Genomic DNA, 16389 nt, shown 5'->3' on the forward strand with positions numbered 1-16389 from the left:
GACGCTATTTCAAAGATCTTGATGGCATCTGTCATAGGGAAATTGAGTACAGTCATGATCTGAAGAGACGCTACTCTTAGAAGTATATACAAGCGATAAGACTCCCTAGATAATCAAGCAATGAAGGTTAATATTCTCTGACTCAGAAAGATATTACAGGTTATTTCATTAAGTAATCTGAAATGCAAATAATCCAAGTCTCCAATTAGCAGTGGTTTGTGCCATGACGTTGATGAGATCCAAGGATTTTTAAAGTTACAAGTCCAATGGAAAGTCAGAAAAACAAGCTAACAGGATTAGGATCTAAGGAGTTCTGAGTTCTGATATGATCTAATTAACTTCGTTAGATTAGGATTATTATTAGTTGTTGCAATTTTCGTTTTTAGTATAAATCTAGTTAGGCTATTATGTAAGACTATAAATGGATGAATCAAACACCTCTTACAAGCTTTTCTGAAATTATCTCTCTTCTTGAGTTTCCATAAGATGCATACAAATCACAAGCTGTCGAAAGGGATAGTACTCATCAATAGCTACGAAAGATGAGAGAAAGTAAACCAATTATCAACCAGCAAGAAGCATTATACGATTACGCAAAACAGCAGCATCTGTTCCACTGCATACAGATAAAAGTTCATATCTATGCCCATTTGTCGCAAAAATAAGCTGCCAGATTCATCCTTGCATGCTCTTGTTTTTCTTACAAACAATCAGCTGACAAACTTGTTGGACAAGTGAATCTTTGGTACCAGCAGCTTCAGTTTCACCCGTAAGTGTGGCATGTCCTAGGTAAACTCCAGCTTCGAACTTGTCTCAATCCTGCACAAAAAACATCATCATAAGTTCATAGGATTTGGGTGCCTAAGCATTAATAAACAAAATCTAATATGGAAGTTCCATTGCACGCTAGGATCGACTTCTAGCTACATACATTTTCTTCCTTTCTTCATTGCTTCTCCTTCTTTTTGTTTTTGTTTTTGTTTTTCCTTCTCAATCGATTTCAAGCTTGTCGATATTACAGGTTACCAGATTATTTCCACGCTTTCAGAAACCTGTTCTTTCAAGTCCCGACCCCTCTTCCAAGCTCTTGCGTATCGGTGCAAAATCAAGTACTGCTGGCCCCTCTTCCAAGCTCTTTTTTGCTCAAGTAGAAAACAATTCCAGTGACGTCACCGCATGTTGCCCCGGGATCCCAACAATGGTATATATATATATGCATGCCGTTTTCGATTTTCCATTTCAATTATATTTAATCGCTGAAGATCAAGCACTCAAATTAAATTCATCTTAATAACCGCTCCTGCAGAACAAAACTGCCTTGGAATGGTTCAAAGAGGGAGGCTGTAATTTCTATACCGGAATGAAAAATACATATACAATAGAATCATAAACAGAAATGCATACATTTGTCTCGTTTGAAATTTAATTACTACGTTTTTGGTCCTTTTTTCTTCAGGATCCACTACTGAGATCCTAATTAAGCCCACCTTCGTCACCCTAAGAGTACTTGATGATCCTAAAGCCCACTACTGAAATTTAATTACACATGAAATTATGTAAGAAATAGCTACATTATAAAACATAATTCAGTTGATCAGAGGTGAATATTGTTCCATTGCAAGAATTACAAGGCCGACCTGGAGAACGGCCTTTATGAGAATATAAGAATATCAGCAAGCTTCCTCCACCAATAAGAAAAACTTTCAGGCCACAAACTAGAGGCCATCGCCAAGCCTTGGCTGGTGAAATATTCTTAAAAGGTAACCAACAAGCAGTAGCTCAACAGGCATCAATGTTCCCTTTTCAGGGACTCGAGTTGGAACCTATCGGAACAAAAAGGGTTTGTTCTTCTCGAACCTATGAGTTTTTATCGTTGTTTGGAAGTCCAGTTGAAACCAAAAATCTTCAGAGTAAAAGTCCACTTTTCCAACAAATATATTGCTAGAAATATTATTTTTGAAATTAAGATTCAAAAAATTAGGTGTCACTTATTATTATTCTTTTCACTTTCATATGAATTATTTTATTTAAGTCTCCATTAAGACAGATTTACTCTTCTCTGTGCAGCAAACCAACTCATGATTATTTAAATTTATGATGTTAAAAATTGATTTTATTTTTTTAATATCTTATAATTAATGTATATTTAGTTATTTTCCACACATAAATTTATATATGAGCTATTTATGATTTTGAAACGCGTGTATAAACATTATCTTATAATTGTAATTGAATTCCTTATTATTAAAAAAACTCAAACTCATGGGTTTGACTCAAAACCACCAAAACCCAGTAGATTAGGGTGGTGGTCATGGTCATGTGCATGCTAACCCAAATTCAAATGCAGCCTGAAGGTCCTGAACCCAAAACAATTCAAACCGAATCCACCTAGCTTGACTAAATTGCCAAGTGTACTTCTATCCAATTAATTAGATAGGCACTCAATTGAAAAAAAATATATTTCTTAAAAGACTTGATCTCAAATAAAATATTTAAATCACATGAAAATTGATATTTACAAAATAATTAATGATATTTTCTTATTAGATATTTTTTAAGACAAAAAATAAAAAAAAAGAAGAGATAATATAAAATCAGAAGCTCGCCAAAAATAAGAGCAATATTATGACCTAAATTTTATTTATCCTAATTATATATTTTTATTTCTTTAAAATAAAAACAGAAAATAACTAATATTTAGTCTAAGGTGGCACCTACCCAGCAGACACTCAATTCAATGGCTCCTGCGACCTTTTATTAAGTGCGCAATGATGCGGTCATAAAATAAAAGATAGCCCACACAGACACTCACACGTGTATTCAAAGCTGAAATATGATGCCACCTGGAAAGCATGCATGGCAGAGCTGAGCTGAATGAATTAAAATAATGCTCACTGCTTCAAATCAATGGCTTATATTATTATTATTATTATTATTATTATTATTATTATTCTGCACAGTTGACTTCTTAAAGATGAGGGATGGATTCCCAGACAGAAGATGCCATGCACGGATGCTCCTTTTTCAAAATCTCCTCCGAAACAAATAAAGATTCGGATTATAAAACTCTTCCCCGTCAAGATCCGGTTCACGAAATTATATTAAGTTTCTTTTCTTTAAAACGAAAAAAAGAAGAAGTAGAAGCGTCATTATTTTAGAAAAAAATAAAAAATCAAATCAAATATCACTCAAATTTTGACTTAATTAAGTTTGACTAGGTTAATTGTATTTAACTAAATCAACTCTTATTTAATTTAATATAAAAATTAATTTAGATAAGATTTTAAATCAACAAATTGACTCACTACATATAATGCTGCATTAAAAGATACATGATGATAAATGATTTTTATTTAGATTAATTGAATTTAACTAGATCAACTATTATTACTTACATGGTTTGCTGCGTAACTGATTAATTTTTATATAATATATATTTTTTAAAATATAATTTGTATCGCGTAAACAAACATCACTTGCTATTAATTTTTTTATTGTGATTTATATGGCGCCATGAATTGGCAAAAAAGATACATGTCATGATGATGGGAAGGGACTCAACTTTTTTCACAATGACTCAACATAAGGGTCCCATCTAATCATTATTTTGGGTGAACACCATATAATAATAATAATAATAATCGACACTTAAAATTAGCATAATTCAATATTATAAAATACATGTTGATAAAAATACATTGCAATAAGAGAGTTGAAGTATCGATACTCAAAGGATGCCCCAACATACGTCGTAGTAGTAGTAGTTGATTTTTAGGCTTAAAATACCCTTAATCATATCTCAATAAGTATTATTGAAGTTATCATAAAATGTTTTTTTTATTTCCTCTAGGATCACCAACAATAAGTATAACTCCTATGAATGATCTCACCTTTCTTCAAAGTAAGAGTAATCTTCTTTGAAAATTCCAAGCACCAAAAGCGTATCCCTCGCCTCTCATCTCTATGCCAAAAACAAATTTTAATTTAAAAAAGCAGACAGCAAAGGGTAAAGAGCTGTTGAAAGCAACAAAAGAAGTAAGAAAGCAGCAGCAGCAGCACGAAGCGACCCTGTCTGGTTTGTTTTCTTTATCTTTAGAAAAAGGATAAAACATTAGTGTAGATGATTTTAGATATTAATTAATGTGATTTAATAATCAATATTTGTAGACATATTAATTAGTAAGAGTATGGATTGGTGGGTCTTCTTTGTTCTTAAATATAAAGGTCTAAAAATGGTAAAATCCTTGACAAGTATAGCTGGTCTTCCCTGTGTGGTGGTGGTGGTGGTAACTGACTCTCTTCATCTTTATTGGTTTTGTATCTCACTGCTATATTTGGGGGACACCCTTTTGTATTTTTTTTCACTTTTAGACAGATTTTTTGGGGACTCTTTTAGTCAAATTTGGTAACCAGCTTTAAATTCTTTGATTCTTAATTTATATTTTATTTCTTTTGGTGGGTTTTCTTTGGATTTGTTCATTGCTTTTGTTTTGATCGAGTTGGGTTTCATAAACTTTTTTTTTTTTCCTGGTGAGTTTCTTGTTGTTCTTTGTTCTTCGAGGTTTTATCTTCTTCTTTTTTCGGGGTATGGATCATATGTTGTTAGGTTTTTTTTAGACAAGAAATATGGGGTTTGACTGTTTACAGAATCGTTGTCTTGTCTGTTAGGTCTTCTGGTCTCATAATTAATTTTTGAAATGATTGGATTGGAGTCACTGAGCATTTACAAGTTTTCCGTTTGGTTCACTGTTATTTTCCTTTTTTGAACTAGATGTTTTATTGTTTGTGGTAGATTCAAGTAAATGGAGTTAGCCATTATAAATGGTATATCTTGTTTTGCTTTTAGTCACATGGTGTTCTTGCTGTTGTTGTTAATGTGAAACGATAAAGGCATGGTTTTGATTAGATTTGGATAACCTTAGTCATCTGTTAATATTCATGTGTTATGTTGTTTTTGAAGAATTGGCTTCTTTTTTAGCGGAATGAGCTGGTAGGTTTGCCATTTCTGTGGAGAAGTTTTCTATTTTTGTGTATGGGATTGATTAACTTACTAAGTAAACATTGTCTTGTTTCTCTTAATTGACGTTGTTTTCGTAAACTTACCATTTGTTGTATGATCAATTTGACGTGTGCAGCCCCTACTTGTCGTATTTCACAAATCATTTGTCAACTTTTTGTTTGTCGTACGTAATTGATTAACTTCTTAATTCTAGGTTTTATGGTAATGATTGTTTGGCTTGTTTGGTAGGTGAAATTGTTTGCCATTGGAAATTTGTTGGCAAGTTACAAACATAAGATTCTTTTCCTAGATATCATGCGATCTCTTAGTTAATGCATTGTCAAAACATTGTTGATAGATGGTAAATCTGAGTTGGGTTAAATAATCAATAAGGAACCTCGATGGGGTTTAAAACGGGATAATGGTGCATGGCTTCATTTACTGCATGGTTGAGAGTTAGAAAACGATGCAAGGTCGCCAATGTAAGCTTTTATCATGAGCTTTTGGCCTACCAGATGTGACAGATAAATTAAAGTGTCTAATGTATGTGTGCTTCTAAGAGATGGAGAAAGAGATAGAGCCGCAGATTTTGGCTGTGCTGCATCATCTTGTTACCTCTTATTATGTTAGATGGACATTCATGGACCTAGTTACTGCAATCACTTCATGAAGCAACTTTCTGCCCTCAATATGGAGCTATTTGCCTGGTTTGTTTGACAGGGTTGTCTTACAATAACCTGCCAGTCTGTGTTTTGGGGTACAGGCACCCTTCTGTGAACATTAATAATAATTTCCTAGGACATCTTCCATGATCAATGACATAGGTTTTGTAGTATTCTAACCTTTCCCCCTTTTGTAATAGCAGTTTAAGATATTTCCAATTTAATTTTGCTAGTTACCATAGTTTAAGATTCGTCCAAGTTCATTTCTGTTAGTTACTTCAGCATTTCCACTATCATGATAAAATGTGCACCTTGTCTTCTGTTTCTTATGTTTTCAATAGTTAGCATTAAATTTGAGCAGCAATGTTTGTAAAAGGTGTTTGTTTTTCTTGTAGAGCAAAGAGACGACACCGGCCCTGCTGACAAGTGGTGTCAACCTCCTTTTCATCAAGGGGGCTATCGGGTCCTTCTAGTTTTGCGAGTAGCTTAAAGGTAGACATGTCTCAATTCTGGCTCTTTTGCTGCCTGGATTTTGAGTTAGATTCCTTGGATATATAAATAACAATGAGAAAATTTGTTGGAAGTTCTGACAATTCTTGTTTCATTTACTTTAATCATTTTGCTCATTTTTCTTAGAGTGCTTGCATCACCTGAGTCTTTGGTTATCTATTTTGGTGCAGCATTCTAATTGAGCATAGGCTGCTAATGCAGTTATGATTTGACATTGGTTTTTGTCTATTTATTTACAATAGGTACTATCTTAACAACACTTACGCTCAAATCGGATGAATAGTGGAGGATTGTTGCACTGGAAGTGAAACATTTCTATCAGCATAATTGGTTTGGATCTGGAATTCAGGTGAATATGGATGGTTTGCAAGTAGTTTCGATGCCACCTAGGAATGCATTCAGGGCTGATCGACCTAAAGCACGGAGAGGGCCTCAACCTGATGTACCTCATTCCATTAAGCCATGCACCAGAACGTTTCTTGAAACTGGTGCATGGCATCAGTCTCAAAATAAGGGTTCCAATAAAGCGACTAGATCAAATGAGTTGTCTGACTATCCTGCATCCCAGAGTTCTGTCACTTGCCCTGATTTCTATTATTCAACCGCAAAAGGATGTACTGCTCTTAGTTCATGTGAAGCTTGTATTGATAGTTCTAATGTAGACAAGTCTGCAAAGAAAAAATGTAAACCAAAAACCAGGAGGAGGGGAAAACAGAACAAGAGAGTTTCAAGTGATACTGGCTCAACTGAACCTGAAGTTTTATCTGAGTACGCTCAAGGAAGTTCAACCTCCAAAGGCTGTAGTTATAAAGATTTTGGAGATGAATTAACATGCTCTGCAACTCCACCAGAAGTTTCACTCAGAGATGCTAGCAGTAACCGTATTGATTTTGAAGGTGACGCTAGATTTAGCAGTCCTGAAGCCCCAGCAATATGCATGTCGAACATTGATGAAGTGGCTATAGTGGAAACTTTTGAAGCATTGGATGTTTCATCGCCAGATGGTAGCAGTAGCCAGAATGATTTTGAGGGTGATTCTATATTTAGCACTTCTGAAGCATTGCCAATCTACACATCCAGCATTGATGAGGCTGCTACAGTGGAGCCCATTATACCTTCTATAGCTCAGAATTTTCCTGGGGAGCATCAGATGATTAATTCGGAAATCACTTTACAGACAAAAGGAGAGGGATTTTCCCTCTCTGACATTGGGGTGCAGTGCTCAAGTCAGATCAGCTGTTGTGATGATACACAATCCAAAGATTTCTCATATGCTTCTGATTCCTCCCTAGTGTTTGATTATTTATCTATCGGTTCAAACAGTGATGATGGCACTAACGATTGTCATCATGTAAAAACATATCATGAAGGTAGCAGCAGAGGTAGTGTTTTAGAAGCACCAGGTTTCAATTCCAAAAAGGAGTCTTTATCTCATAAAAATTCATTAAATGGTGCTGTAGATACCCATCACCAAACTGAGGGCTCAAAGCAACGTGGTCAAAATTTTAGCTGCAGTGACGCACAATTGCTTGTGTCAGGCAAAAAAGGCAAGCAAATAAAAACATTGCCCAGGAGTAGTGCCAGTGCCCACAAATATGGAGGTTTTGAAAATTTGCATGGCCGGACAGGGAAGGAAAACAACCATTCTGTGTGGAAAAAAGTTCAGAGGAATGACACAGCAGATGAATGCAGCCCAAAAATGAAGATATCTCATGCGTGCTTCCTGTCTGACTTGACTTTGAAAGAGGCTCCATCACTTAAAAGGAACTGTACTGTCTCCAATGTAAATTCATCATCCAGAACTGAGGGAAAAAAACTGCCAAAAGACAAGGTTACTAAGAAGTTGAAACAGAAAAATAGTCCAGGTTCCAAACAAGAGTACAGCTGTCATGGTAGGGGCTATAGTTCCAACAAGGCCACCTTTAATGCACATGCAAAGACTGGCGTGCAACTGCATGAAATATTTGATCTCACAGCTCAAGTGAATGATAAAAAAGGAGGGAAATCTATTTCAAGAACTCATTCTCTGAATAGTTGTTTAACTGCTGGATTCCATCCCAGCGGAGTTGAATGCGTGAATTCAGAATCAGGTAACAGCACACAAGTTTCCCTAGACGCGTTACAGCCACTTCACAGTACTTGTGATACTGTTTCCAGCACAAGACATTGCCGTACAGAAAATGGAGGTAGCTTGCCAGCAAAGTTTTGCAACTCATTGGAGCAACATGCGGTTAAGGTGCCTCCTCCAGTTTATCTTCCTCATCTATTTTTTAATAAAGTTCCCCAATTGGAAAAAGAAGTTACAGTTGCTGAGTACTGTAAGCAAAACCATAGTTCTGGATCAGTAATGCAGAAGTGGATACCCATTGGGGTAAAAGATCCTGAATTGACCACCTCTGCTAGATTTGGTAATTCATCACCTGATCCTTCTGATGGACGAGCTGGTGAAGATCTCACCTTGAGAAATTTTCAAGACAAAGCCAATTTTGATTCTCTAGACCTTGTTTCTTCATTGATGCTGGGCACGTGCCAGGATTCAGGAAATGCAGTTTGTTTTCCCCAAGAAGATGACCACATTCAAAAGAAGAATTCTACTCTTTGGATGGATGAGCTCAACAAGAAGCATGTTGCAGCTGATGCTTTAACTAGTGAATCCTCTTATCAACAATTTTCAGCTTTTGAAGATGAATCAATAAAGATAATACAAGCTGTGAAGGATGCTTGCAGAGTACAGATGGAATCTGAAGCTATTCAGATGGCCACTGGTGGTCCAATTGCTGAGTTTGAAAGATTTCTTCATTTATCGTCTCCAGTTATTAATCTTCCCAGTTTATCATGCTGCCAGACTTGTTTGGATGACCGGCTTGTTGGTGCATCACTATGCAGACATGAGATACCAAATATCCCATTGGGATGCATCTGGAAGTGGTATGAAGAACATGGGAATTATGGTTTGGAAGTAAGGGCAGAGGAATGTGAGAATTCAAATAGCGGGGGCTTTGATCATTTTTCATTTCATGGCTATTTTGTTCCCTTTTTATCAGCAGTTCAATTGTTCAAAAACCATTCAAGTCAACCCATAAACAATAAGAACAGTGCTCCTGATCATGAAATAACTGATACATATAAGGCTAGTGAATCATCAGAGAACTCTAATGTTGGTCGTCTTCCAATATTTTCTCTACTGATTCCTCAGCCTCGTACCACAGCTGTAGCTCAATCAGTTGACTTGACATGTTCTAATGGCGCAGAGTTACTCTTTGAATACTTTGAATCGGAACAACCTCAGCAAAGACGACCATTATATGAGAAGTACTCTTCTTACCTCTATTTGAAGTTGTAGTTAACATATTACTGGAGCTTTCAGATGGATCTCCATACTGATTCTGTTAATTTCAGGATACAAGAGCTTGCTAGAGGTGATGTGTCTTCTCGTTACAAAATGTATGGGGACCCAACTAATTTGGCCTCTCTGAATCTCCATGATTTGCACCCCAGATCCTGGTTGGTAACAAAACTAGTTCTAGGAATTAGCCTCACATTTTCATTTTGGTTATGAAACAAAAGACTAGCTTGAATGTCATTCTGTACATTAATAGGATTGAAGCTTGTTATATAACTGAATCATGCCAAGAGAAATTTTATAGACGTGTTATAGATGTGTTATGGTTTTCAGGTACTCGGTGGCATGGTATCCTATATATAGGATACCAGATGGCCACTTTCGAGCTGCATTTTTGACTTACCATTCACTTGGCCATTTGGTTCATAAAAGTGCTGAAGTTGATTATGCGAGTAAGGATGCATGTATAGTTTCTCCAGTTGTGGGACTTCAGAGTTACAATGCTCAGGTAGTTTATAAATGATGTTCTTCTATAAACTTCATTGCGTAATGGTGTGATTGTTATGATGCTAATAAACTTCATTGAATTGAATGTGGAAGCGGGCTGTCTGTATTTCGTTTCTCCACTTTAAACTTCCTTGTCCACTGGCAAACCCCAATTGCTTATGCAAGTGTTAAATGACTAAGAAGTTGATGATTTCAATCAGCTGATGCAGCATATGCAATGCATGGGATAAAAAAACTGAATCATCATAAACTTTTATTTTAATTTATATTTTTATTACCAAGGTAAGCCTGTTATTTATTGATTTGGTGTCCCTTTACTTTAGCAAATTTTTTTTTTGGATGTTATGCTTGTTATGTTGTCCACCTAAATATCATAAACCTTAAGATATTGTTCTTTAATTATGATAGATGTTAAGCTTAATGATTGATAAGAGTCCATGATCCGTTTTGAATGTCTGCTGATGAGATGGGATCTCCTTGCATGTTCAGTCCTCTTATTATATTATTGGCTTCTTTGGAAGTGTTTTAGCCTAGTGATAGGCTTCTTATTCATTGCTATGCTTCTCCGTGTGGAAAATACATGTAAAAGTTTCATATCTTTCCAGCTCTTGTTTTTGAATTAACCATTTACAGGCAACAAAATATTAAAGAGTTAAACAGTTTTTCTCTTTTAAAAGTCATTGGGTGTCTGTGTAACACATACTTTGAAAATGCCCTTTTTGTGTTCTTTGAATGGTTAAAATTATTCAGTAGAAAAGCTTTCAACTCTTATTGTACAGAGGTCAAATGCAGTTGGAATAATCTTAAATAGTGGAAAAGCTTCCAAAAGTGTCATAACTTGGCTTTGGACTTTGATTAGTGGCTGTTCTTGTGTGTGGGGTGGGTGGGTGTGTATGTGTACCCATTCCATTGATGCTCTTGACCCAAATGTGCTTTGTGTGTTGATTGAACTGGGTGAATGCTGGTTCCAGCTGCGGCACAGTGTAAACCAGGCAGCAGGAACACCAATCTCGAACCCTTCTGCAATTCTGAAGGAGCGGTTGAGAACCCTTGGGGAGACAGCATCTCTTATTGCAAGAGCTGTAGTAAACAAGGGAAATCAGACATCCATAAACAGACATCCTGATTACGAGTTCTTTCTTTCTAGGGGACGATATTCACTTCCATAGATTTTGAGGTTGCCACTCTCAGGAGTAGTAGTCTCTTATGGTTACCGATCTAGCTCCATCCATGTAGCATATGAGATAAAGCTGCTAATCTAGTTCCATCCGTGTAGCATATGCCTCTTGGCATGAATTCCAGTTTCTTCTTAGGAAATCCTGTAGTGCTGATTACTGATCTAGTTGTTTGTTAAACTTGCTGTAAATATTCTAGTTGTTTGTTAAACTTCTGGAAATATTTGTTTCAGTTTTAGTTGAAGTTGTTGAAAGTTTAATGCGTGCCAAGAGTGAGTGAATGGAGTCGCACCCTAGTCCTGAATGGATTTGTAACATGCTTTGAATTGACTTTCCCTCTTCCTGGTCCTTGTGCTTGCCATGTTCTTCGCTCTCTTAGCCTCAAACTTGTCAGACAATGTCTTTTCTCTTGCTTTCTCAGCCCTAGACTAGTGAATACTCTCCATTGGAACTCTCTTGTTCCTTAAGACATTACCCTTCACCTTAATGTACGTGTCATGGTACACGTGCTTGTTCATCTTTTTTTGTTCTTTGTACTTCCGAAGCAGACGTCTCAGGACACGCATTCTTCTATTCCAGAGAGAACTTTAGTGGGCAGTCTAGCTTCTCTTGTACCTTTTCCCTTGCTTGAAGTTGTTACAAACACCTAGGCTGGGCTTGGTTAGTATCGAATGAGAAAAAAATGCAGATAAAAATAAATATGTTTTTTTTATATATATAAATATTTTTAAGTTAATTTTTATTATTTTAAAATAAAAAACAGCAACTATCCTAACTATCTCCGTTTTTTCCGTCTTACTGTCAACCAACCACTCATATCGGCGTAACTTTCAGCCCATTTGACTTAATTCAGCACAACATAGATAAAATCCATCCACCTTGAGAAAAGAGAAACATATACCATGTAGTCTAAAAAAAAAGAAGAAGATTAATTTGGCTACTTCATTATACAACCGAGACATGATCCAGATTCAGCACTACTAAATAGTCTAACCTCCGAATTGAACTGTTTAAGAAAATACCTCTTATGTTAAGAAGAAATAATACATAGGTAAGTATTTCAAAAAATAAAAAAAATGGGGAGGAGTATGTATCCTCTATTTGTGTTATGTAATCAGGATAATGAGGATAGAAATCACTTGTTTTGTGCCTGTCCATTTACGAAAAGTGTTTGGGGTTCTATTCTTCAGTTGTTGCAGAATTCAGAAGTCTGTGGGGGTTTGGGCTGATGAATTTGAATATGCCAAGAGAAGCCTGCAGAAAAAAGTGCTTTCCTTCTATTATTTTGTTAGGTAAAAGTCGACATGTAAAAGAAGAGTGCTTAATTTTTGCATAACACTTGATTACATTACAGGTTATTTGGAAAAAAACAGGCACTTACACAGGTTTCGTGCTCTCTTTCAGGGACACTTTCTGACTAGTAGCTAGCTAGGACTCATGCTTATGCAAATAAGAAAGTTACAATATTTAGACTCCATTCCTCATGTCTTACATTCACTTTGAAGTCGTCTGGACACTACAGGGCAAGAACCTTCTCGTAGGATAGCAGTCCATGCCTTCAAAGAAAGTTGGCCTTAGCTCGATTCAATTCAGCTACAACATTGCTAATGTCCATTCTCTCTTTAGGAAACTTTTCTGAGCAAAACACTCCTATCTTGCTGATTGAAATCAAACACTCCACGATTTGATCAGTGCCTTTTCCCTGATCAACTTCTGTCAGAAGTTTCGGGTCCGCGACATCAACTACACGGTCAGGTAATGCCATTTTAACATAACATACTGTGAAGTTCTAGTCCATCGTTAAACATGCAATCTGTAGGTCTCTTCCCAGTAACCATCTCCAGCAGTAGGATGCCATAGCTGTATACATCCCCGAAAACTGACACCCCGCTTCCGATGCCATACTCTGCAGTCAGTTTGTTTGAATGGTTAATTAATCAGAGTTGCTTATGATCCTGGAGATAAAATGCTAGAGAAAACTTGTAAATAATGGAATATGTATCCCTCTAGAGTTGTATGTTACCGGGAGCTGCATAGCCGACGGTGCCTTTTAATCCAACAGAGCTTGTCTGACTCGAAGATGACTGACAGGATGCTTCAGAAAGGAACTTCAACAATCCAAAGTCCCCAACATGAGCAGTCATATCTCCATCGAGAAGAACATTACTTGGCTTAAGATCACAATGAATAATAGGCATTTTGCATTGGTTGTGCAAATAGTCAAGCGCATTAGCCACATCAATTGCAATGTTTAACCTCTGAATGAGATTAAGATTTTTTGGCTGATGCACTTCCAGGTCCAATGTATGGATTGGATGCAACCATTCTTCTAGACTTCCATTGATCATGAACTCATAAACAAGAGCTTTGAAATCATTACCTTGAACATCAACGCCAGCACATGCAAATAATACTTTGACAAGATTCCGGTGCCTGATGTTTAGCAAGGCTGCACATTCTCTCATGAAGCTTTTGGAAGCTCCTTCGCGTAGCAAGTTGAATACTTTCACAGCAACAATCACTCCATCAAATGCAAGTACTCCTTTATACACAGACCCAAAACTACCAGCACCGACTAAATTGCCCGAAGAGAATCCATTAGTTGCTTGAAGGAGGTCTTTGTAAGCTACTGTTCGGAATGGCATTTCACATGACAACTCGTTTTTTGTTTTTCTCAACGATTTTTTCAAGCAGCGCAAAAAATAAAAATAGATGCGATGAAGATTAATCCAATAAAGCCACAAGGAATAGCGACTATCAATGTCAGCTTGGTAGAAAACTTTGGCTTTGTTGACCTGGATCTGCAAGTGGGCAGATTCAACTGAAGTATGCCTCCACAAAGATTCTTGTTCCCTGCAATCGAAACCGCACTTGTATTCTCAAAAACACCGTGCATAGGCACCTCACCTTCAAGGTCATTAAATGACAGATCCAAACTCTGCAACAACTTGAAATCTCCCAAAAACTTGGGAATTTGGCCAGTCAAGTTGTTGTGAGAGAGATTGAGATCTTGAAGTGCTCTCAAAGATCTCAAAGACTCGGAAATGGGGCCTTGGAAGAAGTTCCCATCCAAAGACAAATGTTCCAAACTCTCGCAACTGCCAAGACTTGCGGGAATTTCCCCTGATAGCCTGTTTTTGGAGATGTCCATGTATCCAAGATGCTTTAACTTGCCAACTTCAAAGGGAAGGGAACCAGACAGCTGATTTTGAGACAGACCCAAACGCATTGACAAGGATGAAATGCTAAGGACCTCTTTTGGTATGGGACCACTGAGATTGTTTTGGGAGAGACCCAAGAGCAACAAGTTGCTGCAGTTTCCCAGGCTTGGAGGGATGCTTCCCTGTAAACTATTTTGATGAAAATTAATTTGCATCAACGAGGTGATGTTCCCTAAAGAAGAAGGGATGCTCCCTGATAATTTGTTTTCACTCAGAACGAATTCAACTAAATTTTGTAATTTACCAATAGAATTTGGTATGCTGCCAGTCAAGTGATTTCTCTCCAAACCTAAAGTTTCCAAGCTTATGAGATTTCCAATGCCATCAGGAATGCTTCCTTGGATTTGATTTCTTCCGAATGTCATCTTCTTGAGCTTTGTTGAGAAGTTGCTAATTATGTCAGGCAGCACCCCTCCAAAATTGTTCCCATCTATAGCCAAAACTTCCAACTTGCTGCTGTTTGAGAGGGTGTAGAGAAACGACAAATCATCATCCTCGTCATTTCCAAGCCCACTTTCTTGAATTGAAAAAACCCTCAGGTTAGGCATGCTAGCTAAAGTGGGAACTTTTCCGGTGAATTCATTGTAGGAAAGATAAATCTCAGTAAATTTTGAGGTATTTAAGAGCGTTGCTGGAATGAGTCCCCTTAATTGATTGTCGTGAATGCCAAGAAATTCCAGATTTGGAAGAGTTAGGCCAATGTATGGAGGAAGTGTACCATGAAATTGGTTATGAGCCAAAGATAAATGAAGGAGAGATGAAATATTGTATAGGGAGAGAGGGATTGTACCACTCAGATTATTCAAGCCGAGTGAAAAGAAATTCAATGTTTTCAGTTTCCCAATACTACTGGGAATACCCCCTTGTAAATTATTGAGTGATCCATCAATTTCAATGATAGATGAAAGATTTTCGAAAGAGGGTGGTATCTTGCCACCCAGATTGTTTTTTCTAAAACTAAATACCTGCAGCTTTGATAACGATCCAAGTCCGGCAGGAAGGTTGCCGGTAAGATTGTTTCCCTCTAAATTAAGGTTCAGGAGGTTCGAGCAATGTGAAATGTTAGCCGGGATTTCACCACTGAACGAGTTGTTCCCAAGGAGCAGTGTCTGTAACCGAACCAAACGACCTAATTCTTGGGGGATGGTATTGGTGAAACCGTTGTTTTCCAAGCTTAGTAGCCTGAGAAAACTCAAGTTCCCAATGGAGGGAGATAGGCTGCCCACCAGTTGGCTGGAGTGGAGGTCAAGCTCTATGACTCTTTGATCCTGTCTTCCACATGTTACTCCTGACCACTGGCAAAAGTGTAAGGATTCATTCCACGAGCTTAGTTTTGTAGGGGGGTCTGAAATTTGAGCCTTGAAAGCTAGTAGGGTGAGTTTGTCAATCTCGCCTCCTCCTCTAGCTAATGAGAAGGAGAAAGAGTGTTGAATTATTTGAAAGGAAAGAAACCACAATATGAATGAACTCATGCTTGGAAGCTTCAGTTTCAATGGGGTCTTACAGATTTAAGTTGAGATCAAATGGCTTGCTGTGATGCTCTATGGATCAAAAATTAAATAGGAAAGTAAGGAATATTCCTTACATCCTTAAGATGCTTTTTCAGGCTCAGGGAGAACCTTTTTCAGATTCATCAACCAACATTTGATCTCCACATTGGTTAAGTCAACTAAGGTTTAATTGGTTCAAGAAAATTAATGATAGACTTCACATATTGAAAATAATCACTTATTGAGCGTGTGCCCTTAGAGGCTAATTTGTTGAGATTAGATTTCAAGTGCATATATATTGATGTCACGTTGTCCAGAAAATAGTTTTTCAAGAAATAGTATCATTTATGCAAACACAGCAATTCTAGGGAAGATGAGATGCTTAAGATGACACAGTAGCATTTATCCAAGAAATCATAGAGGCAGGAATGGATGTGAATAAAGCAGTAGTGAGAGAGGAAGATTTATTAGTTTAGTCTTAA

At 37.0% G+C, this 16389-nt stretch overlaps 1 protein-coding gene and 1 pseudogene across 3 annotated transcripts in view; one reads left to right on the forward strand and one right to left on the reverse strand.

The window, feature by feature from the left end:
• The first annotated feature begins 3757 nt into the window (after positions 1–3757).
• Positions 3758–16389, forward strand: part of LOC118048556 (uncharacterized) — a 96904-nt gene continuing 84272 nt past the window's right edge. Inside the window, exons 1-6 of one of the 3 annotated variants that reach the window (XM_035058342.2) lie at positions 3758–4075; positions 6057–6153; positions 6414–9483; positions 9571–9675; positions 9848–10022; positions 10993–11456. In XM_035058342.2, the coding sequence (XP_034914233.1) occupies positions 6527–9483; positions 9571–9675; positions 9848–10022; positions 10993–11190 (3435 nt within the window). In that variant the 5' untranslated portion in view covers positions 3758–4075; positions 6057–6153; positions 6414–6526 and the 3' untranslated portion in view covers positions 11191–11456. The other 2 variants (XM_073405926.1, XM_073405927.1) reach the window with 2 other exon arrangements.
• LOC118048579 (LRR receptor-like serine/threonine-protein kinase EFR) lies at positions 12484–15957 on the reverse strand (annotated as a pseudogene).

Source organism: Populus alba, chromosome 17, assembly GCF_005239225.2.
Source record: "Populus alba chromosome 17, ASM523922v2, whole genome shotgun sequence".
Classification (NCBI taxonomy): domain Eukaryota; kingdom Viridiplantae; phylum Streptophyta; class Magnoliopsida; order Malpighiales; family Salicaceae; genus Populus; species Populus alba.